Raw genomic sequence first — 27,356 nt, 5'->3', positions numbered from 1 at the left:
TCATTGTCAGAATGTAAGTATTTGTTAGTGTTTGTTAGCTGTACGAAGAAAAAAATTAATACATAAAAACTGAACTAAAATAGCAATTGTCCAAAGATAACTTAATAAAAAATAAAACTAAACTGAAATTGGAAATTAAAATGCATGAAATTAAAATGAAGATAAAATCAAAAGCATCAGATCAGACTATTAATGCTATAAGAAATGTTTTAATAACCTGATATAACTTCAGTTAACTGTTTTAAAATTTATTGCAGTTAATTTGTTTCAAAACTGCTTATGTAAATGCATGTTTCTTAAATGTATTTATTTGTAATAATAATGTACGTAAACATTCCTGTTTATTGCTGAATTGTTGCATATAATTTATGATAATATTTTATTTATATATGTTAGTATTACCTAATATACTTATATATTTGTCTAATATATTTATTTTAAATTATAAGCTTTTTTTAAAGGCATTCATTTTGGAAGTATTGTGATTTATTAATATATTTCATTATTATTTATTGAACATGGTGTTTTATTGTAATGCTGTATGTCATTAGCAGTGCTAAAATAACTGGTTTCTGCTTGAGCCGTGTTTGGTCATGTTTTGGTGGGTGAAGTGACTTGTTTACTCCTGGGGCTGTTAGTGTTAACACTGAATATTAGTTTGTCAAGGGGCGGTTAATTTTAGCATCGCTTAGAGATCTACTTATACTCCTGAGCTTTATTACCACAGTCGTCTCAGTCAAAGAAAACTTCAGTTTGAAGCACAGTGAGAGTGTTTACACGCATTTAATAAACCGATTACACTTATTAAACTGCACATATAAACATCTTGAACTGTGAGTTTCTGTTTCTCTGCTTGCTCCTGTAAATTTGTTTCGCATGTAAACACCTTTAAGTTGCTTATTCACAAGGCCTCATTTATGAAACATGAGCAGAACATATTTCTGTTAATTGCTTGTAAAAACATTTCCATGGGAAATAATATTGTCACTTCAGACCCCTCTTTGAATGCTAAACGCTCTCTTCTCCGCCTTAAACGCTCCACCCATGTGTTTTAGAAGTGTGAAGCTTTGTTTTCTTTGGTTCGTGTTGATTCTTGTTCGATCCATAACAAGTATGTCTCTTAAGTTGCATAATCACTTTCTCTCTCTTTTTCAGGTGTACGTTTCGGTTCCCCAGTACGAACATCAAGATCACGTTCACTGCCCTGGCGAGCATCAAGCGTGAGAAGCAGGAACCGGAGTCTCCGGTGAAAGCGGTTCAGCCACAGATCTCCCCTTTAACCATCAACATCCCCGATAACATTGCTCACCTCATGAGCCCCCTGCCCTCGCCCACCGGCACCATCAGGTACAAACACAGCATTACCAACACACACCATAAGATACAAACACATCCTAACCGACACACCATCAGATACAAACACTTCATAACCAAAACACACCATCAAATACAAACACAGCATTACTGACACACACCATCAGGAACAAACACATCCTAACCGACACACCGTCAGATACAAACACATCCTAACCGACACACCATCATGTACAAACACAGCATTACCAACACACACCGTCAGATACAAACACATCCTAACCGACACACCGTCAGATACAAACACATCCTAACCGACACACCGTCAGATACAAACACATCCTAACCGACACACCGTCAGATACAAACACATCCTAACCGACACACCATCATGTACAAACACAGCATTACCAACACACACCGTCAGATACAAACACATCCTAACCGACACACCGTCAGATACAAACACATCCTAACCGACACACCATCATGTACAAACACAGCATTACCAACACACACCGTCAGATACAAACACATCCTAACCGACACACCGTCAGATACAAACACATCCTAACCGACACACCGTCAGATACAAACACATCCTAACCGACACACCGTCAGGTACAAACACAGCATTACCAACACACACCGTCAGATACAAACACATCCTAACCGACACACCATCATGTACAAACACAGCATTACCAACACACACCGTCAGATACAAACACATCCTAACCGACACACCATCATGTACAAACACAGCATTACCAACACACACCGTCAGATACAAACACATCCTAACCGACACACCATCATGTACAAACACTTAATAACCAACACACACCATCAAATACAAACACCATTACTGATACACACCATCATGTACAAACACAGCATTACCAACACACACCGTCAGATACAAACACATCCTAACCGACACACCATCATGTACAAACACAGCATTACCAACACACACCGTCAGATACAAACACATCCTAACCGACACACCATCATGTACAAACACAGCATTACCAACACACACCGTCAGATACAAACACATCCTAACCGACACACCATCATGTACAAACACAGCATTACCAACACACACCGTCAGATACAAACACATCCTAACCGACACACCATCATGTACAAACACAGCATTACCAACACACACCGTCAGATACAAACACATCCTAACCAACACACCATCATGTACAAACACTTAATAACCAACACACACCATCAAATACAAACACCATTACTGATACACACCATCATGTACAAACACTTAATAACCAAAACACACCATCAAATACAAACACCATTACTGATACACACCATCAGAAACAAACACTTAATAACCAACACACACCATCAAATACAAACACCATTACTGATACACACCATCAGGAACAAACACTTAATAACCAACACACACCATCATATACAAAACACACCATTACTGACACACACCACGTACGAACACCATTACTGACACACACACCATCAAATACAGACACTTCATAACCAACACACACCATCATATACAAACACACCATTACTGACACACACCATCAAATACAGACACTTCATAACCAACACACACCATCATATACAAACACACCATTACTGACACACACCATCAAATACAGACACTTCATAACCAAAACACACACCATCAAATACAGACACTTCATAACCAACACACACCATCATATACAAACACACCATTACTGACACACACCATCAAATACAGACACTTCATAACCAACACACACCATCATATACAAACACACCATTACTGACACACACCATCAAATACAGACACTTCATAACCAACACACACCATCATATACAAACACACCATTACTGACACACACCATCAAATACAGACACTTCATAACCAACACACACCATCATATACAAACACACCATTACTGACACACACCATCAAATACAGACACTTCATAACCAAAACACACCATCAAATACAAACACCATTACTGATACACACCATCAAATACAAACACCATTACTGATACACACCATCAGGAACAAACACTTAATAACCAACACACACCATCAAATACAAACACACCATTACTGATACACACCATCAAATACAGACACTTCATAACCAAAACACACACCATCATATACAAACACACCATTACTGACACACACCATCAAATACAGACACTTCATAACCAACACACACCATCAAATACAAACACACCATTACTGACACACACCACGTACGAACACCATTACTGACACACACCATCAAATACAGACACTTCATAACCAAAACACACACCATCATATACAAACACACCATTACTGACACACACCATCAAATACAGACACTTCATAACCAACACACACCATCAAATACAAACACACCATTACTGACACACACCACGTACGAACACCATTACTGACACACACCATCAAATACAGACACTTCATAACCAAAACACACCATCAAATACAAACACCATTACTGATACACACCATCAGGAACAAACACTTAATAACCAACACACACCATCAAATACAAACACACCATTACTGACACACACCACGTACGAACACCATTACTGACACACACCATCAAATACAGACACTTCATAACCAAAACACACCATCAAATACAAACACCATTACTGATACACACCATCAGGAACAAACACTTAATAACCAACACACACCATCAAATACAAACACACCATTACTGACACACACCACGTACGAACACCATTACTGATACACACCATCAAATACAGACACTTCATAACCAAAACACACACCATCATATACAAACACACCATTACTGACACACACCATCAAATACAGACACTTCATAACCAAAACACACCATCAAATACAAACACCATTACTGATACACACCATCAAATACAGACACCATTACTGACACACACCACGTACGAACACCATTACTGACACACACCATCAAATACAAACACACCATTACTGACACACACCACGTACGAACACCATTACTGACACACACACACCATCAAATACAAACACACCATTACTGACACACACCATCAAATACAGACACTTCATAACCAAAACACACCATCAAATACAAACACCATTACTGATACACACCATCAAATACAAACACCATTACTGATACACACCATCAGGAACAAACACTTAATAACCAACACACACCATCAAATACAAACACACCATTACTGACACACACCACATACGAACACCATTACTGACACACACCATCAAATGCAAACACATCATAACCAAAACACACCATCAAATACAAACACCATTACTGACACACACCATCAAATACAGACACTTCATAACCAAAACACACACCATCATATACAAACACACCATTACTGACACACACCATCAAATACAAACACACCATTACTGACACACACCATCAAATACAAACACACCATTACTGACACACACCATCAAATGCAAACACATCATAACCAAAACACACCATCAAATACAAACACCATTACTGATACACACCATCAGATACAAACACTTCATAACCAACACACACCATCAAATACAAACACACCATTACTGACACACACCACGTACGAACACCATTACTGACACACACCATCAAATACAAACACACCATTACTGACACACACCACGTACGAACACCATTACTGACACACACCATCAAATACAAACACACCATTACTGACACACACCACGTACGAACACCATTACTGACACACACCATCAAATACAGACACACCATTACTGACACACACCATCAAATGCAAACACATCATAACCAAAACACACCATCAAATACAAACACACCATTACTGACACACACCACGTACGAACACCATAACCAACACACACCATCAAATACAAACACCATTACTGATACACACCATCAGGAACAAACACTTAATAACCAACACACACCATCAAATACAAACACCATTACTGATACACACCATCAGGAACAAACACTTAATAACCAACACACACCATCAAATACAAACACACCATTACTGACACACACCACGTACGAACACCATAACCAACACACACCATCAAATACAAACACACCATTACTGATACACACCACGTACGAACACCATTACTGACACACACCATCAAATACAAACACATCATAACCAAAACACACCATCAAATACAAACACCATTACTGATACACACCATCAAATACAAACACCATTACTGATACACACCATCAGGAACAAACACTTAATAACCAACACACACCATCAAATACAAACACACCATTACTGATACACACCATCAGGAACAAACACTTCATAACCAACACACACCATCAAATACAAACACACCATTACTGATACACACCATCAGGAACAAACACTTAATAACCAACACACACCATCAAATACAAACACACCATTACTGATACACACCATCAGGAACAAACACTTCATAACCAACACACACACCATCAAATACAAACACACCATTACTGATACACACCATCAGGAACAAACACTTCATAACCAACACACACCATCAAATACAAACACACCATTACTGATACACACCATCAGGAACAAACACTTAATAACCAACACACACCATCAAATACAAACACACCATTACTGATACACACCATCAGGAACAAACACTTCATAACCAACACACACCATCAAATACAAACACACCATTACTGATACACACCATCAGGAACAAACACTTAATAACCAACACACACCATCAAATACAAACACACCATTACTGATACACACCATCAGGAACAAACACTTCATAACCAACACACACCATCAAATACAAACACACCATTACTGATACACACCATCAGGAACAAACACTTCATAACCAACACACACCATCATATACAAACACACCATTACTGATACACACCACGTACGAACACCATTACTGACACACACCATCAAATACAAACACATCATAACCAAAACACACCATCAAATACAAACACCATTACTGATACACACCATCAGGAACAAACACTTAATAACCAACACACACCATCATATACAAAACACACCATTACTGACACACACCACGTACGAACACCATTACTGACACACACACCATCAAATACAGACACTTCATAACCAACACACACCATCATATACAAACACACCATTACTGACACACACCATCAAATACAGACACTTCATAACCAACACACACCATCATATACAAACACACCATTACTGACACACACCATCAAATACAGACACTTCATAACCAAAACACACACCATCAAATACAGACACTTCATAACCAACACACACACCATCATATACAAACACACCATTACTGACACACACCATCAAATACAGACACTTCATAACCAACACACACCATCATATACAAACACACCATTACTGACACACACCATCAAATACAGACACTTCATAACCAACACACACCATCATATACAAACACACCATTACTGACACACACCATCAAATACAGACACTTCATAACCAACACACACCATCATATACAAACACACCATTACTGACACACACCATCAAATACAGACACTTCATAACCAAAACACACCATCAAATACAAACACCATTACTGATACACACCATCAAATACAAACACCATTACTGATACACACCATCAGGAACAAACACTTAATAACCAACACACACCATCAAATACAAACACACCATTACTGATACACACCATCAAATACAGACACTTCATAACCAAAACACACACCATCATATACAAACACACCATTACTGACACACACCATCAAATACAGACACTTCATAACCAACACACACCATCAAATACAAACACACCATTACTGACACACACCACGTACGAACACCATTACTGACACACACCATCAAATACAGACACTTCATAACCAAAACACACACCATCATATACAAACACACCATTACTGACACACACCATCAAATACAGACACTTCATAACCAACACACACCATCAAATACAAACACACCATTACTGACACACACCACGTACGAACACCATTACTGACACACACCATCAAATACAGACACTTCATAACCAAAACACACCATCAAATACAAACACCATTACTGATACACACCATCAGGAACAAACACTTAATAACCAACACACACCATCAAATACAAACACACCATTACTGACACACACCACGTACGAACACCATTACTGACACACACCATCAAATACAGACACTTCATAACCAAAACACACCATCAAATACAAACACCATTACTGATACACACCATCAGGAACAAACACTTAATAACCAACACACACCATCAAATACAAACACACCATTACTGACACACACCACGTACGAACACCATTACTGATACACACCATCAAATACAGACACTTCATAACCAAAACACACACCATCATATACAAACACACCATTACTGACACACACCATCAAATACAGACACTTCATAACCAAAACACACCATCAAATACAAACACCATTACTGATACACACCATCAAATACAGACACACCATTACTGACACACACCACGTACGAACACCATTACTGACACACACCATCAAATACAAACACACCATTACTGACACACACCACGTACGAACACCATTACTGACACACACACACCATCAAATACAAACACACCATTACTGACACACACCATCAAATACAGACACTTCATAACCAAAACACACCATCAAATACAAACACCATTACTGATACACACCATCAAATACAAACACCATTACTGATACACACCATCAGGAACAAACACTTAATAACCAACACACACCATCAAATACAAACACACCATTACTGACACACACCACATACGAACACCATTACTGACACACACCATCAAATGCAAACACATCATAACCAAAACACACCATCAAATACAAACACCATTACTGACACACACCATCAAATACAGACACTTCATAACCAAAACACACACCATCATATACAAACACACCATTACTGACACACACCATCAAATACAAACACACCATTACTGACACACACCATCAAATACAAACACACCATTACTGACACACACCATCAAATGCAAACACATCATAACCAAAACACACCATCAAATACAAACACCATTACTGATACACACCATCAGATACAAACACTTCATAACCAACACACACCATCAAATACAAACACACCATTACTGACACACACCACGTACGAACACCATTACTGACACACACCATCAAATACAAACACACCATTACTGACACACACCACGTACGAACACCATTACTGACACACACCATCAAATACAAACACACCATTACTGACACACACCACGTACGAACACCATTACTGACACACACCATCAAATACAGACACACCATTACTGACACACACCATCAAATGCAAACACATCATAACCAAAACACACCATCAAATACAAACACACCATTACTGACACACACCACGTACGAACACCATAACCAACACACACCATCAAATACAAACACCATTACTGATACACACCATCAGGAACAAACACTTAATAACCAACACACACCATCAAATACAAACACCATTACTGATACACACCATCAGGAACAAACACTTAATAACCAACACACACCATCAAATACAAACACACCATTACTGACACACACCACGTACGAACACCATAACCAACACACACCATCAAATACAAACACACCATTACTGATACACACCACGTACGAACACCATTACTGACACACACCATCAAATACAAACACATCATTAAAGCTGCAAGCAGCGATGAACGGGCCCTCGCACACGGGCTAACCGCCGATCGGTGGCTTCAGGAACACAGCTAATGGTGGGCAGTATGCTTTTAATAGAGTAAAAATAGGAGAAATATGTCAAAGTCACTTAAAAGTGCCAAATTTCCTGCTGCCAGCTGGTGGCGCTATGCCTATAACTGATTATTGGCATTTAGATGTGTTCAGGCCAGCACTTTTATCAAACATATGAAGTTTGGTGCAGATTGGCCTTGGTATGTTTGAGTTAGTGAAAGATATGATATATCCTGCTGCCAAAAGGTGGCGCTATGATAATATCTGAATATTGTCCTTTAGGTATCTTCAGGCCAGGACTCTTACCAAACCTGTGTAGTTTGAGGCAGATCAGACATTTTATGGCTGAGTTATAACAACTTCTATGTCCATGGCGAAACATCAAACTTTGTCACGCCGCCACAGACACGCCCTTTAACGAAAACTCAAGATCTTCGCAATTTAACATCTCTAAGGCCTCTAGATCAGAATGACCAAATATAATGTTGATATCATTAAATCTCTAGGAGGAGTTTGATACAAGTAATTTCCTGTTGCCAACAGGTGGCGCTGTGATTATAATAGAATATTGGCCTTCAGATGTGTTCAGGCCAGGACTCTTATCGAATATGTGAAGTTTGAGGCAAATCGGACATTTTATGGCTGAGTTATAACAAGTTTTATATCCATGGCGAGACCTCGAAATTTGTCAGGCTGCCACGGACACGCCCTTTACCGAAAACTCAAGATCTTTACAATTTAACATCGCTCAGGCCTTTATATTAGACTGGCCTATTTTGGTATTGATCTGTATAAATCTCTAGGAGGAGTTGGTTGAAGAGTACAGCATGACACTTCCTGTTGCCTGCAGGTGGCGCTATGACTATAACTGAATAAGGGCATGTAGATGTCTTCAGGTCAGGAGTGTTATCACACATGTGAAGTTTGGGACAGATCGGACATTTTATGGCTAAGTTATAGCAACTTCCTTTTTCATGGCGAAACATCGAAATTTGCGAGGCCGCCACGGACACGCCCTCTGATGAAAACTCTAGATCTTCACAATTTAACGTCACAAAGGGCTTTAGGTTAGACTCACCAAATTTGCTGTTGATCGGAATAAATCTCTAGGAGGAGTTCGTTCAAGTACGACGCCTGAAAATGGCAAAAATGACACAAATTTTGTTGAGAATATTAATATTAACCGACTTCCTGTTGGGTTCTGGATTTTGCTCCAAGAGGCTTTTTTGTAGGTATTGGTGTGTTACATGTGTGTACCGATTTCCGTGCATGTACGTGAATCACAGCTGAAAGCGCACACCGCTGAAAATCTAAAGGTGGCGCTGTCGAGCCATTTTGCCACACCCACTTCTGAAACCCATATCAGACGTAAATTTTCGCCAGGTTTGATGTGTGTGCAAAGTTTTGTGAGTTTTCGGGCATGTTTAGGTCCTCTAAAATGCGATTCATTTTGGAGAAGAATAATAATAATAATAATAATAATAATAATAATAATAAACGGAGCAGATTCAATAGGGTCCTCACACCATCGGTGCTCGGGCCCTAATAACCAAAACACACCATCAAATACAAACACCATTACTGATACACACCATCAAATACAAACACCATTAAAGCTGCAAGCAGCGATGAACGGGCCCTCGCACACGGGCTCACCGCCGACCGGTGGCTTTAGGAACACAGCAAATGGTGGGTAGTATGCTTTTAATACAGTAAAAATAGGAGAAATATGTCAAAGTCACTTAAATGTGCCAAATTTCCTGCTGCCAGCTGGTGGCGCTATGCCTATAACTGATTATTGGCATGTAGATGTGTTCAGGCTGGCACTTTCATCAAACATATGAAGTTTGGTGCAGATTGACCTTGGTATGTTTGAGTTAGTGAAAGATATGATATATCCTGCTGCCAACAGGTGGCGCTATGATAATATCTGAATATTGGCCTTTAGGTATCTTCAGGCCAGGACTCTTACCAAACCTGTGAAGTTTGAGGCAAATCGGACATTTTATGGCTGAGTTATAACAACTTCTATGTCCATGGCGAAACATCAAACTTTGTCACGCCGCCACAGACACGCCCTTTAACGAAAACTCAAGATCTTCGCAATTTAACATCTCTAAGGCCTCTAGATCAGGCTGAGCAAATATAAAGTTGATATCATTAAATCTCTAGGAGGAGTTTGCTACAAGTCATTTCCTGTTGCCAACAGGTGGCGCTGTGATTATAATAGAATATTGGCCTTCAGATTTGTTCAGGCCAGGACTCTTATCGAACATGTGAAGTTTGAGGCAAATCGGACATTTTATGGCTGAGTTATAACAAGTTTTATATCCATGGCGAGACCTCGAAATTTGTCAGGCCGCCACGGACACGCCCTTCAGCGAAAACTCAAGATCTTCGCAATTTAACATCACTAAAGCCTTTTGATTAGACTGACCGATTTTGGTGTTGATCTGTATAAATCTCTAGGAGGAGTTTGTTGCAGAGTACAGCATGACACTTCCTGTTGCCAGCAGGTGGCGCTATGACTATAACTGAATATGGACATATAGATGTCATCAGGTCAGGAGTGTTATCACACATGTAAAGTTTGGGGCAGATCGGACATTTTATGCCTGAGTTATAACAACTTCCTTTTTCATGGCGAAGCATCGAAATTTGCCAGGCCGCCACGGACACGCCCTCCGATGAAAACTCTAGATCTTCGCAATTTAACGTCACAAAGGGCTTTAGATTAGACTCATCAAATTTGGCGTTTATCCGAATAAATCTCTAGGAGGAGTTCGTTCAAGTACGAGGCCTGAAAATGGCAAAAATGACACAAAATTTGCTGAGAAAATTAAAAATAACCGACTTCCTGTTGGGTCTCAAATTTAGCTCCAAGAGGCTTTTTTGTAGGTATTGGTGTGTTACATGTGTGTACCTATTTTCGTGCATGTACGTGAATCACAGTTGAATGCGCACACCGCGGAACGTGTAAAGGTGGCGCTGTCGAGCCATTTTGCCACACCCACTTCTGCAACCCATATCAGACGTAAATTTTCGCCAGGTCTGATGTGTGTGCGAAGTTTCATGAGTTTTCGGGTATGTCTAAGCCCTCAAAAATGCGATTCATTTTGGAGAAGAATAATAATAATAATAATAATAATAATAATAATAATAAACGAAGCAGATCCAATAGGGTCCTCACACCATCGGTGCTCGGGCCCTAATTAAAGCTGCAAGCAGCGATGAACGGGCCCTCGCACACGGGCTCACCGCCGACCGGTGGCTTTAGGAACACAGCAAACGGTGGGCAGTATGCTTTTTCAGTAAATGTAGGAAAAATAGATCAAAGTCACTTAAATGTGCCAAACTTCCTGCTGCCAGCTGGTGGCGCTATGCTATAACTGATTATTGGCATGTTCAGGCCAGCACTTTCATCAAACATATGAAGTTTGGTGCAGATTGACCTTGGTATGTGTGAGTTAGTGCAAGATATGATATATCCTGCTGCCAATAGGTGGCGCTATGATAATATCTGTATATTGGCCTTTAGATGTCTTCAGGCCAGGACTCTTACCAAACATGTGAAGTTTGAGGCAGATCAGACATTTTATGGCTGAGTTATAACAACTTTTATGTCCATGGCGAAACATCAAACTTTGTCAGGCCGCCATGGACACGCCCTTTAACGAAAACTCAAGATCTTCACAATTTAACATCTCTAAGGCCTCGAGATCAGACTGACCAAATATAATGTTAATATAATTAAATCTCTAGGAGGAGTTTGGTACAAGTCATTTCCTGTTGCCAACAGGTGGCGCTGTGATTATAATAGAATATAGGCCTTCAGATTGGTTCAGGCCAGGACTCTTATCGAACATGTGAAGTTTGAGGCAAATCGGACATTTTATGGCTGAGTTATAACAAGATTTATATCCATGGCGAGACCACGAAATTTGCCAGGCCGCCACGGACACGCCCTTCAACGAAAACTCAAGATCTTCGCAATTTAACATCGCTAAAGCCTTTTTATTAGACTGACCGATTTTGGTGTTGATCTGATTAAATCTCCAGGAGGAATTTGTTGCAGAGTACAGCATGACACTTCCTGGTGCCTGCAGGTGGCGCTATGAGTAAAACTGAATATGGGCATGTAGATGTCTTCAGGTCAGGAGTGTTATCACACATGTGAAGTTTGGGGCAGATCGGGCATTTTATGCCTGAGTTATAGCAACTTCCTTTTTCATGGCGAAACATCGAAATTTGCGAGGCCGCCACGGACACGCCCTCTGATGAAAACTCTAGATCTTCGCAATTTAACGTCACAAAGGGCTTTAGATTAGACTCACCAAATTTGGTGTTGATCCGAATAAATCTCTAGGAGGAGTTCGTTCAAGTATGACGCCTGAAAATGGCAAAAATGACACAAATTTTGCTAAGAAAATTAATAATAACCGACTTCCTGTTGGGTTTTGGATTTTGTCCCAGGAGGCTTTTTTGTAGGTATTGGTGAGTTACATGTGTGTACCGATTTGCGTGCATGTACGTGAATCACAGCTGAATGCGCACACCGCGGAACGTGTAAAGGTGGCGCTATTGAGCCATTTTGCCACACCCACTTCTGCAACCCATATCAGACGTCCATTTTCGCCAGGTTTGATGTGTGTGCAAAGTTTCATGAGTTTTCGGGTATGTTTAGGCCCTCAAAAATGCGATTCATTCCGGAGAAGAAGAATAATAATAATAAGAAACGGAGCAGATCCAATAGGGTCCTCACACCATCGGTGCTCGGGCCCTAATTACTGATACACACCATCAGGAACAAACACTTAATAACCAACACACACCATCAAATACAAACACACCATTACTGATACACACCATCAGGAACAAACACTTCATAACCAACACACACCATCAAATACAAACACACCATTACTGATACACACCATCAGGAACAAACACTTAATAACCAACACACACCATCAAATACAAACACACCATTACTGATACACACCATCAGGAACAAACACTTCATAACCAACACACACCATCAAATACAAACACACCATTACTGATACACACCATCAGGAACAAACACTTCATAACCAACACACACCATCAAATACAAACACACCATTACTGATACACACCATCAGGAACAAACACTTAATAACCAACACACACCATCAAATACAAACACACCATTACTGATACACACCATCAGGAACAAACACTTCATAACCAACACACACCATCAAATACAAACACACCATTACTGATACACACCATCAGGAACAAACACTTAATAACCAACACACACCATCAAATACAAACACACCATTACTGATACACACCATCAGGAACAAACACTTCATAACCAACACACACCATCAAATACAAACACACCATTACTGATACACACCATCAGGAACAAACACTTCATAACCAACACACACCATCATATACAAACACACCATTACTGATACACACCACGTACGAACACCATTACTGACACACACCATCAAATACAAACACATCATAACCAAAACACACCATCAAATACAAACACCATTACTGATACACACCATCAAATACAAACACCATTACTGATACACACCATCAGGAACAAACACTTAATAACCAACACACACCATCAAATACAAACACACCATTACTGATACACACCATCAGGAACAAACACTTCATAACCAACACACACCATCAAATACAAACACACCATTACTGATACACACCATCAGGAACAAACACTTAATAACCAACACACACCATCAAATACAAACACACCATTACTGATACACACCATCAGGAACAAACACTTCATAACCAACACACACCATCATATACAAACACACCATTACTGATACACACACTATCAGGAACAAACACTTCATAACCAACACACACCATCATATACAAACACACCATTACTGATACACACCATCAGGAACAAACACTTCATAACCAACACACACCATCATATACAAACACACCATTACTGATACACACCATCAGGAACAAACACTTCATAACCAACACACACCATCAAATACAAACACTTCATAACCAACACACACCATCAAACAACACACACTATCAGATACAAACACAGCATACCCAATACACACCGTCAGCTTTCCAGGTTTTTTTTTTTTTATTTAAAGTGCGTTTGGATCAGAAACTTGGTGATTTTGTGCGCTTGCGTTTGAATTGGGGCTGCAGCTGTCCTTTATGGGCCACTTTTGATTTGATTGATTTAATTGAGTTTGGCTGCCACACAAATGAGGCAGTTTCCTGTTCTGCATAGAAAATTAAACTTCCTCCTTCTCTGAGGTCCATCTGTTTCCATCGCTCAGTTTCAGATGATGCTCGTGGAGTGTTTGGTAATGCATTTCTCTGTCGTTTCTCCATCAGCGCTGCTAACTCATGCCCGTCCAGTCCGCGTGGCGCGGGATCGTCCGGCTACAGGCTGGGCAGGATCGTGCCTGACCTGCACCTAATGAATGATAACTCTCAGTCTGAGAACGACAAAGAGGCGTCAGAAGGAGACAGTCCAAAGGTGACAAACCCTTTCTGTACTGATTAACATCACACTATCAGAAGTGTAATGTCAAGAGAGATCTGTAACACCAGTCAAATTTAAGTTGTTTTTGAAATAAGTCTCCTCTTATCACCAAGGCTGCGTATATTTGGTCAAAAATTGTGTAAATACAGTAAAAATGTGAAATATTATTACAATTTAAAATAAATGTTTTCCGTGTGATTATATTGTAAAATGTAATTTATTCCTGTGATCAAAAGCTGAATTTCCAGCATTATTATTCCAGTCTTCAGTGTCACATGAAATCCTTCAGAAATCATGCTACTATGATTCATTAAATCGACCAAAAGTAAGAGTAAAAACATTTGAAAGGTTACAGATAAATGCTGTTCTTTTGAACTTTCTATTTATCAAAGAATCCTGAAAAATAAATGTATCTTATCTTACTTAGATATTTTGACTAAAAACAAGACAAAATACTAAGAATTCTTAAATTCAGATGCATTTACTGGATAAGATATTTAGTCTTGTTTTTTAGCAAAATGCACTTAATTTAGTTTTTTTCCCCCTGGAAACAAGTAAAATTATCTGCCAAAACAAGAGTATTTTACTTACCCCACTGGCAGATAATTTTGTTTATTTTAAGCAAACTGCACTTGCTTTTTTTTCCCTTGAAACAAGACAAAATATCTTATGTCATTTTGCTTATTTAGTAAATGCATCTTAATTTAAGAATTCTGAGATAGTTTGACTAAAAACAAGACAAAAATACTAAGTAAGATAAGCCTTTTTTTGCAGTGTGGTTTCCACAAAAATATAAAGCAAGTGTTTTCAACACTGATAATAAAAATAAATGTTTTGTGAGCAGCAAATCAGCATATTATAGTGATGATGCTGAAAATTCAACTTTGCGTCACAGGAATAAATTATATTTTAAAATATAATAAAATAAAAAAGCACTCTTTTAAATGGTAATATAGTGAAATATTATTACTATGTTTTTACTGTATTTTTAATCAGATAAATGCAGCCATGGCGAGCAAAAGAGACTTCAAAATGTTTAACAGATAGTGTATAATACCTGGTGAAACTGTCCATCTATTCTAATCGAATCTGAATTTGTTAATCTCAAATCTTCTAATAATCTGTTTCTATTTCTTTAGGACGACTCCAAACCCCCATACTCGTATGCTCAGCTGATCGTTCAGGCGATCACAATGGCGCAGGACAAGCAGCTAACACTAAACGGCATCTACACACACATCACCAAGAACTACCCGTACTACAGGACGGCAGATAAGGGCTGGCAGGTCAGTACCACAACATCAGATCAGCTGAAGACTATGCTGTTTGATCTGAAAAGACAGATTCAGAAAGGAGTTGCAGTAAATCTTGAATCTGAATGATTTCTGGGAAATGTAATCCTTTTTGGCACACCATGAGAATTTTTTTTCATTTTAGTTTGTTGCGTTTTTAAGTAGATAAGTAGTCAGTTTTAAGTTAAAACTTTTATTTTAGAGTAATTTATTCAAGTTATACTATTTAGTCCAATAGAAAAACAAGTGTTCATGAATGAGACTATGAATCCTTCATTCAAAATATTGTTTTTTAATTTCCAATATTTTTTTCGCAATTTAAATTAAACAAAACATTTGAGATTCTCAATTTATCCAGAATCGTGTAGCTCTAGTATGTACGCAAGATGATTTCCTGCATTTTAATTATTATTTTTTTATCGGTAATTTCCTTTTTTATGATTTTGTTTGTTATAGAAATAACTAAATGTGACCCTGGACCACAAAACCAGTCTTAAGTAGCACAGGCATATTTGTAGCAACAACCAAAAATGCATTGTATGGGTCAAAATTATCAATTTAACTTTTTTTGTCAAAAATCATTAGGATATTAAGTAAAGATCATGTTCCATGAAGATATTTTGTCAATTTCCGACCGTAAATACACTACCAGTCAAAGGTTTAGACACACTTCCCCATTCTCCTTAATGGGGAAGTTTGTCCAAACCTTTGACTGGTAGTGTATATCAAATTTAAATTTTTGTTTAGTAATGTGCATTAAGAACTTAATTTGGACAACTTTAAAGGCGATTTTCTCAATATTTAGTTTTTTTGCACTTCAGGTTCCAGATTTTCTAATAGTTGTATCTCAGCCAAATATTGTTCTATCCTAACAATGGAAAGTGTATTTATTCAGCTTTTAGATGATGTATAAATCTCAATTTCAAAAAATGTACACTTATGACTGGTTTTGTGGTCGAGAGTCACAAATAAGAATAATTACCTCTTAACATGTCTGTCAAAATCTGTGCATGGGACAGTTGAAGATCTCATTTGACAGTATGACTATCTCTGTTTCAGAACTCTATTCGTCATAACCTGTCGCTGAATCGGTACTTCATCAAAGTCCCACGCTCACAGGAAGAGCCAGGCAAGGGCTCGTTCTGGAGGATAGACCCATCATCTGAGAGCAAACTTGTGGAGCAGGCATTTAGGAAACGCAGGCCACGGGGTGTCCCATGCTTCAGGACCCCGCTGGGACCCCTCTCATCCAGGTCAGGGTCATAACACTGACTTCTGAACATGCAATATTCTCTTTATCAATGTTGAAAACAGTTGCGCTGCTTCATATTTTTGAGGAAATTTGATACTTTTTTTTTTTTTTTTGAGGTAGAAGATTAACAATAACAATTTGTAGCATTACTGTCACTTTTAATCAGTTTAATGCATTTTCGCTGAATAACAGTTTTCATTTCTATTTAAATAAAATCATACTGACCCCAAACTTCCTCTCTAATGACAGGAGCGCCCCAGCGTCGCCCAATCACTCGGGCGTTCTCTCTGCCCACTCCAGCGGTGTGCAGACACCCGACAGCCTATCACGGGAAGGCTCACCTGTTCCCATGGACCCAGAGCCCGCCTCTGCTCCACCCCCTGCTGCTGCTTCTGCCGCTGCCGTCCAACCCAAACTAGCTGTGATTCAAGAGGCCCGTTTTACCCAGAACACCACAGGTACACAAATAAGAGTAAACAAACATTCACTTGTGTTGATCTTTTACTCCAAGAAATTCATCATTTTTATATGTTATCAATTTTATAATTGTAGACTAATCTGTTATTCTAATATTCTTACATTTTTATGTACTTATTACCAGGGTTTGAAATTACACACCTGCCAAATGGGGGTGAAAATCAGCTGTGGCGGGTAACGCTGTAAAATCACTATCTAATTTGGCTGGTTACATCTTGTGTATATTCACTCATTAATTTATTTGAGAAGTTCATGCAAGCCAGGTTTAGCGCAAATACTGAACTCATGACATTATGGAGTGTATTGCAAAAATCAAACAAAACACTCCTACAGAAATGCACGCATTCACGAGTCACGACTAAGTGATAAATCCGGTTAGATGTATGTAGTGCATGTGTGCACTTAGAGTGCGTTCTTTCACTGCATGAATCAGTCTATTGATATGCATTAAGAACGATCACATAGTTCAAGATATGGGGCAGAAAAGTTATATATTTATATCATTTCATTTAGTTATAATATTACAAAAAGAGTGCTGTTTTTCTTAAAAAAATCAGCATGATTACAAATGTCATATTGATTTTATACTGTTCAATTAACAATAAGAGACTTGCGTACGTTTTAGACACGATATTGGCTGTTTTTGCTCTATTTCGCCAACAAAAACCATTCCAAACACAGCCACAGCTCTGTAATGCATCTCAGAGCAACATGACGGTGTTTCTTTCCCGAATGAATCAACTGTTCAAATGGTTCGGTTCAATCGCAAAAACTCACTTATTAACAGTAACTTACTGCCACCTTCTGGCGGTTTTAATTTCACATTTAAAGTATCTTTTCATTTTTAAGATCATTTCAAATATCAGTATTCAACGTTTGGTTTAAAATATCAAAACATTATTTATGAATATGTAACTGCAGGTTAAAGCATTCCATGTCTCTCTGGGCTGCATTAAACACTGTGTAAATACTTAATGGCACCTTAGATGCAACTTCTGCAAAGATGAATTTTGTTGATACTGATTTCGTTTCAAATGTATTATTATTATTATATTTGACTGATTAAATGTAAGAATTTCACTCCAAACGTGATGCACACTTTTTTATAAATGTAAAAATCGAACTGCAGTGAACTGGCCACACGGAATATGAAGAATATCAAAGAATTCAGTCAGTTGTCCAGCCGTGAAATTGCATTTTAAATTCCATTTTAAAATATATTCAAATAGAAAACAGTTATTTTAAATAATAACAATATTTCAAAATTGTACTGTTTTTGCTGTACTTTGAATCAAATAAATGCAAGCTTGGTAAGCATCGAAAATCTTACAGTTCAAAAACTTTTGACTGGTAATGTATATAATTTCATTGATACTGAAATAACACTATTTATCATCATCTCTCTGAATCTGTGCATTAATAGGGCATCAATTAGTTTACATTGCATTTTTTTTTTTTTCTCAGCATCTCCGATCACCACCCAGCCGGTTCTGATCGCGGTCCAGCGTCCGTTAACGCAGACGATCAAACCCGTCACGTACGCTGTGGCCACCCCCGTCACGTCCTCCACATCTGCACAGCCGCTGATGCAGACGGTGCACGTTGTGCATCAGATCCCTGCGATGGCCGTCAGTACCGTTGGCGGACCCAACCTGCAGGCCGCCATCAAAGCAGAAACGCTGGAGAACGGAGAGGAAGTCAAAGGTGAGCGCTTAGATCGAAGAACTTGACCTGATTTGAGTTTCTTGAGATGTCAGTTACAAAATGTGTTCTTTCTCTCTTTAGTGAAGGTAGAGTCAGTTCCTGGCATCACCCACGGCTCTATAGGCTCGGCCAATAGGATCATTCAGAGCAGCGCTGCAGCCACGCCCCTCCAGACGGTTACCATAGTCCAACAAGCTCCATTGGGCCAGCACCAACTGCCAATCAAAACCATCACCCAGAATGGCACTCATGTAGTGCCCATCGCCACGGCGATACAGAGCCAGGCTAACGCAGGTATTTATTCACACGTCTGATATCACAATAAATATTCATCATATCATTAAAGAAAAACAGTTTAAATTGAAATTACAGTGCTTATGATTTAAATGTAAATTATTTGTATTTTTTTTTTTTTACATTTTTACATTGTTAACCCTTTGAAGCAAAGCAAATATGAAAGGCTGAAAATCTTGAAAGTGAAGAAATTAATTCATTTCATGTAATTTTGCTACTATAAAGTAAAACAATGAATATGCTTATGAAATATTCTTTTTTTATTTTTACTACCACTGGTAACCCTTTGAAGCAAGGCAAAAATGAATTCTAATGTCAAAGAAAACCAAAAAAAATCTGAGATTAAACTCTTGAAATTGAAGAAATGAAGTCACAATTCTTGCAGTTTTTACTATTGTACAGTAACTGTACTTTGTCACAACTTTAACCCTTTGAAACAAGCAAAAAATGTATTCTAATGTCAAAGAAAACAACTTCAAAATGAAACTCTTGAAATTTAAGAAATTCTCACCATTCCTGTCATGTTACTATTGTAAGGTAATTGTATTTGTGAAATATTGTCTTTTTTTTCTCACAACTGCTGTTAACTTAATTCTAATGTCAAAAAGCTCAAGGCTTAAACTCTAGAAAGTGAAGAAATAATAAATATGCTTATTATTTGGATGTTCTTTTAAATTGTATATAACTGCTGTTCTTTTGAAATGAGGCAAACATTAATTTCAATGGGGAAAAAAAACAAAAGCCCAAGGCTTTAACTCTTGAAAGTAAAGAAATTGTTAAAAGTATTGTATTTTACTACTGTAAACTTTTCATTAACCCTTTGAAGTGAAGCAAAAATGAACAATGCACTTATGAAATATTCATTTTTATTTTTTACAACTGTTAACCCTTTAAAGTGAAGTGTAAACTCCTGAAAGTGAAAAAATAAAGTCATAAATTAAGCCAGTTTTACTATTTTAAAGTAAAATAATTATAATTATTATGAAATTTTTTTATTTATGAAAATATAGTGATTTTACTATTATATAGTCATATAATAAATATACTTGGTAGCAACTGCTGTTCACCTTTTGAAGTGAAGCAGAAGTGAATTCTAATGTTAAAAAAATGCTCAAGACATTAACTCTATACTTGCTTTTTTAATTTACAAAGCAGTTGTTTTACTGTCGTAGTAGAAGTAGTAATATATTTCTGTCTTAGAAATAATAATCATGTTTATTAATAATGTCAGGTCTTAGGAATCTCTTCCTCAGAATTGGGAGAGAATTTTAATGTTTTTTAATGTCAAAACCCCAAAAGCGCAAGGCATGAACTCCTGAAAATGTCATAAATTAAGCAAAAATTTTACTGTTTTAAAGTAAAAAAAATATAATTATTATTAAAAAAAAATCACGACTGCTGTTAACCCTTGAAAGTGAAACAAAAATAAATTCTAATGTCAAGCCCCAAAAGCTCAAGGCATGAACTCCTGGAAGTGTGCAAGTTAAGTCATAAATTAAGCAAAAAAAATTAGTATTTTAAAGTAAGGCATTTTTTAAGTAAGAAGTTTTACTATTTTAAAGTAAAATAATTCTAATTATTATAAAATCAATTTTTTTTTACAACTGCTGTTAACCTTTTGAAGTGAAGCAAAAATTAATTCTTATGTCAAACCCTAAAAGCACAAGGCATTAACTCCTAAAAGTGTAGAAATTAAGTCATAAATTAAGCAAAAAAAAAAAAATAATAATAATAGTATTTTAAAGTAAAATAAATATAATTATTATAAAATATTTTTTTTCACAACTGCTGTTAACCCTTTGAAGTGAAGCAAAAATTAATTCCAATGTCAAACCCCAAAAGCACAAGGCATTAACTCCTAAAAGTGAAGAAATTAAGTCATAAATTAGGTCAATTTTACTATTTTAAAGTAAAATAATTATAATTATTATAAAATCATTTTTTTACAACTGCTGTTGACCCTTAGAAGTGAAGCAAAAATTAAATCTAATGTCAAACCCCAAAAGTGCAAGGCATTAACTCCTAAAAGTGTAGAAATGTAAGTGTAAAGCAAGGCATTAACTCCTGAAAGTGAAGAAATTAAGTTATAAATTAAGCCAAAAAAAAAATACTATTTTAAAGTAAAATAAATATAATTATTATAAAATGTTTTTTCACAACTGCTGTTAACCCTTGGAAGTGAATCAAAAATGAATTCTTATGTCAAACCCTAAAAGCGCAAGGCATCAACTCCTGAAATATAAGAAATTAAGTCATAAAGTAATCAAGAAATTTTACTATTTTAAAGTAAAATAATTATAATTATTTAAAAAATTCACACCTGCTGTTAACTCTTTGAAGTGAAACAAAAATGAATTCTAATGACAAACCCCAAAAGCCCAAGGCATTAACTCCTAAAAGTGTAAAAATTAAGTCATAAATTAAGCAAAAAATGTTACCATTTTAAAGTAAATAATTATAATTATTGTTTTTTCCCGCAACTGCTGTTAACCCTAAAAATGAAGCAAAAATGAGTTCTAATTATGAATTCGTGAAAGTGAAGAAGTCATAAGTCATATTAAGTCACAAATTAAGTCAATTTTACTACTTTAAAGTGAAATAATAATTAAATATATTTTTATTTATGAAAATATAGTCATTTTACTATTATATAGTCATAGAATAAATACTTATTATGCATTATTACTAAATTTTAATGACAAAAAATGCTCAAGACTTTAACTCTATACTTGCTCAGTTGTTTTACAGCCATAGTAGTAGTAAAATATTTCTGTCTTTGAAACAATAATCATGTTTATTAATAATGTCAGGTCTTAGGACTCTCTTCCTCGAACTGTGGAGAGAATTTTAACGTCAAACCTCTCTTTCTGTTCATCTCCAGTGTCGAGTCCGTTACACATGTTGGCCACCCACGCCTCAGCGTCCGCCTCCCTCCCCATGAAGCGGCAGAACGGAGAAAACGGGAGCGAGCCGCCAGAAAGCAAACGATTGAAAACCGAGGGCGAAGAACACAAAGTCACCACCGACCCCAACGGAACCGCTGTGGACACAAACTCCACCAACCAGCACAACTAGTCCCATTAACCCATTAACCACCACTTTCCCTCCCTTCTTCTGTGGTTTTCTCTGTTCCTTTTTCTCGTTCTCATCACGGTTTCTCTTCCATCCAGCAGCAGCAGCAGCTCACGGTGCCAAAACGAAAGGCTTAGACAATAACTCTTTGAACCGAAGCAAAAACGTCAAAAAAAAAGAAAGAACCAAATGCATAAAATACTATCCGTCATTTTATCACTCGAATGCCTGATTGAACAAAAAACTCGCACCTCAACTCAAGAGCAACTGCCATGTGGTCCGTAACCGGGCATTTTATTACAGACTTTAACAGATGTTGGAGGCGTTCGATCAGCTTGGATTCCGTTCTTCAGGAGTCATGGTGATTTTTAGCAACTCCCAGCCAAAACTGAAAGGAATGCACGGCATCTCAGAAGTTTTGCGACGTGCGATGCCCTCCGGACAAGCAGATGTTGATCCCCTGCGTAACTCAAAGGATTCTAGAACCTCTGGAACTCGTGCGTTGCTCACAGCAGACTGAGAATTCCAGAACTCCCGCTCGCGGAATCCGGAGTTTTTTTGGCGCTGACAGCGGAACACGGGCTTCGATCCAACATTCCAAAGTTTGGCAGTCCACTTACGGAGGAGAGTGAGAAGCCAAGAGGATGTCCTGGAATGGAATTACACACCATGAACCACAAATAGGTTGTTGTCTTTTTTAAAATAGTGCATACTAGGGCTGTACGTGGAGCCAAAGGGATCAAAATATTCCGAAACACATCAGATATTCCTAAACATTTGGCAGCTAGCCTGACAGCATCTCCCACAATCCCCTGCAGCCGTCGTAGTGGATAATATGCAGTATTTTGTCGTTCATACGTGGAGCATAGGATCTGGGCGTTTTTCATTTATAGAGACGTTTTAAAAGTAATAATAACAACATATATTAAGCAGCAGCAGCATATGAGCAGAAGAGGACATGGGACGTCCGTGTCTGTTTTCTGTTTTGTGGAACTAAGCGTAGTTTCTTTTCTAAAGATGGTTAAAAAAATGTATCAGTGGAGTATTTCCTTCCTAAGTTTTTCTTTTCTGTTTATTTTTAAATCTGAGCAAAACCGGCTTTGTTGCACCGACATATTTTCATACAGATGCTCGAGCGGACGTGTCATTTCCATGTGTCGTCGAACTGTTTTCATCCAGCTTGCATGTAACGGACTAGACAAACGTACCCGAGCCGTCGATTTAAACATGTAATCCAGAAGAAAAAAAGAAAAAGATACGAGAAACTGCTGTCGAATCAGACCAGATCTGCACTTGATTAGACTGTTTACTTTTTCCCTGTTTCCTTTCCGTTTCGTTCCCTTTTCTTTTTAGGCTGTATTGGTGTAGGCCGATTCTGTCCGCTTAATAATTTGATTCTGCTCAGGCTGGTGAGTCTGACGGATTATATATGTTTCAAACAAAAGCAAAAAATATGATTGATGTTTGTTCTGCTTCAGTGGGTCAATGCTTTTTTTTATAAATTAATTTAAAACCTTATGCTTGCGATGTTCTTGTCTTTTCTCTCATTCGAAATTCTAATTCAACATCTCTTCAGCTCTCCAAGGCTGAGTTTATTTCATAAAAATAGAAAAACTTCAGATTTGTGAAATTTTAATACAATTTAGAACTGTTTTCTATTTGAAAATACACTGCCAATCGGTTTGGGATCAGTTAGTATTTTAAATAAGTTTCTAATGCTCGTCAAGGCTTGGTTTATTTGATCAAAAATACAGGAAAATTATGATGACGTAAAATAACGTTCTCCAATTTTAATATACATTAAAAATCAAATTTATTTCTGTGATCAAAGCTGATTTTTTCAGCATTATTACTACTCAGAAATCATTCCAATATGCTGATTTATTATCAGTGCTCATATCATAATTTTTTGGAACCTGTGAAATTTTTTTTAGGATTCATTAATGAATAAAAAGGTCAAAAGAACAGCATATATTTAAAATAGATTTTTTTCTAATATACCCTACTGTTCTTTTTTTTTTTTTAAGAAATTAGTACTTTTATTAAGCAAGGATGTGTTAAATTGATAAAAAAAAAAGTGATAAGTAAAAACGTACATTGTTGGAAAAAATTCATATTTTAAATAAATGCTTTTTTAAAAAAACTTTTTATTCATCAAAGAATGCTGAAAAAATTCTACAAATAAATCAGCGTATTAGAATGATTTCTGAAGGATCATGTGAGACTTAAGACGAGTAATGGCTGATGAAAATTCAGCTTTGCATTACAGAAATAAATTATATTTTAAAGTATTTTAAAATAGAAACTATTATATTAGATTGTAATAACATTTTGCAATATTGCTGTCTCTCTGATCAAATAAATGCAGCCTTGATGAGCAAAATAAAGGTGCTTTGCGATGCCATAGAAGAACCTTTTTCGTCTAAATGGTTCCATAAAGAACTTTTAACATCTGAAGAACCTTTCTGTTTCTCAAAAGGTTCTTTGTGGTGAAAGAAGGTTCTTCAGATTGTAAAATGATAAGAAAGAGATGGTTCTTTAAAGAACCTTTGACTGAATGCTTCTTTATGGAACCAAAAATGGTTCTTCTGTGGCATCGCTGTGAAGAACCTTTTAAAGCACCTTTGTTTTCAAGAGTGTATATTAAACTGTAATCATAGCAGAATTTCCAGCATCATTACTCCAGTCACATGATCCTTCAGAGATAATTCTGATATGCTGATTTGCAGATCAAGAAACATTTCTTATTGTCAGTGTTAACAAAATTGTGCTTTTTTTAAAGCCAAGTTCAACGGTCCTCAAATGAAGAGTAAAATGTTTTAGTTTACACAGGATGGCTTCCATATGATTTAAATGTCCCAAAATGGTCTCACTGGTAAAATGTAATCATCAATAATCAAATTTCAGATTTGTTGATGGGACTTTGCAATAAGGGACTTTAAACCACAAGTGTTGTCATTCCTCAGATGACCACTGTGTGGCGCTGGTGATTAAGCATTGACATTCAGTGTGTGGCATTCTGTTATTTTGTGTACTAGAAGGTACATTTCAAGTCCTGTCGTCCTACAGATGATCTTAACACATGTGGTGTTGTTAATGTGGTCTAGATTTTTTAAATGCATACCAAAAATAGTCCAACCTTTAACCTCTCCTTATAAGATTGATCTCTAGAGAATGCAGATCTCTTTAGAGTACTGTTAGTAAAGATGATTTGATTGACCTCTACACCCCTCCTGAGGGGCTCGTCCTCCCCTTGTTGAGTTTTGACCTCTTTATGGGCTGAATTTCAACATGCAAGATGGCGTCAAAATGCACTTCATCTGTAAGGGCTGAGATTTGGTCTTAAAGTGCTTTAGATAAGATATTCTGATGTTTGCATGCTTATCATGAATGAAAATGAGGCTTTACAATGGCAAGCACTCTGTGTTAGATCATGTCATTTTCACAACTCACAAATTTCAAAACTCTTTTCAGAGATATTTGACTAAAAGTTTTTTGTAAAGGTGTTTCATCAGCTAAACAGTTGCT

At 37.2% G+C, this 27,356-nt stretch overlaps 1 protein-coding gene across 1 annotated transcript in view; it reads left to right on the top strand.

The window, feature by feature from the left end:
* foxk2b (forkhead box K2b) overlaps positions 1-25,346 on the top strand; it is a 53,241-nt gene extending 27,895 nt beyond the window's left edge. The window contains exons 2-9 of the mRNA XM_073848234.1: positions 1,156-1,347; positions 15,587-15,731; positions 16,877-17,023; positions 18,089-18,282; positions 18,531-18,739; positions 20,223-20,462; positions 20,544-20,756; positions 23,638-25,346. Coding sequence (XP_073704335.1) covers positions 1,156-1,347; positions 15,587-15,731; positions 16,877-17,023; positions 18,089-18,282; positions 18,531-18,739; positions 20,223-20,462; positions 20,544-20,756; positions 23,638-23,831 — 1,534 coding nt within the window. The 3' untranslated portion in view covers positions 23,832-25,346. The remainder of the gene's footprint in view (positions 1-1,155; positions 1,348-15,586; positions 15,732-16,876; positions 17,024-18,088; positions 18,283-18,530; positions 18,740-20,222; positions 20,463-20,543; positions 20,757-23,637) is intronic.
* Positions 25,347-27,356: the final 2,010 nt, after the last annotated feature.

Source organism: Garra rufa, chromosome 1, assembly GCF_049309525.1.
Source record: "Garra rufa chromosome 1, GarRuf1.0, whole genome shotgun sequence".
NCBI classification, from domain to species: Eukaryota; Metazoa; Chordata; class Actinopteri; order Cypriniformes; family Cyprinidae; genus Garra; species Garra rufa.
This window is presented reverse-complemented; position numbering and strand designations above follow the sequence as displayed.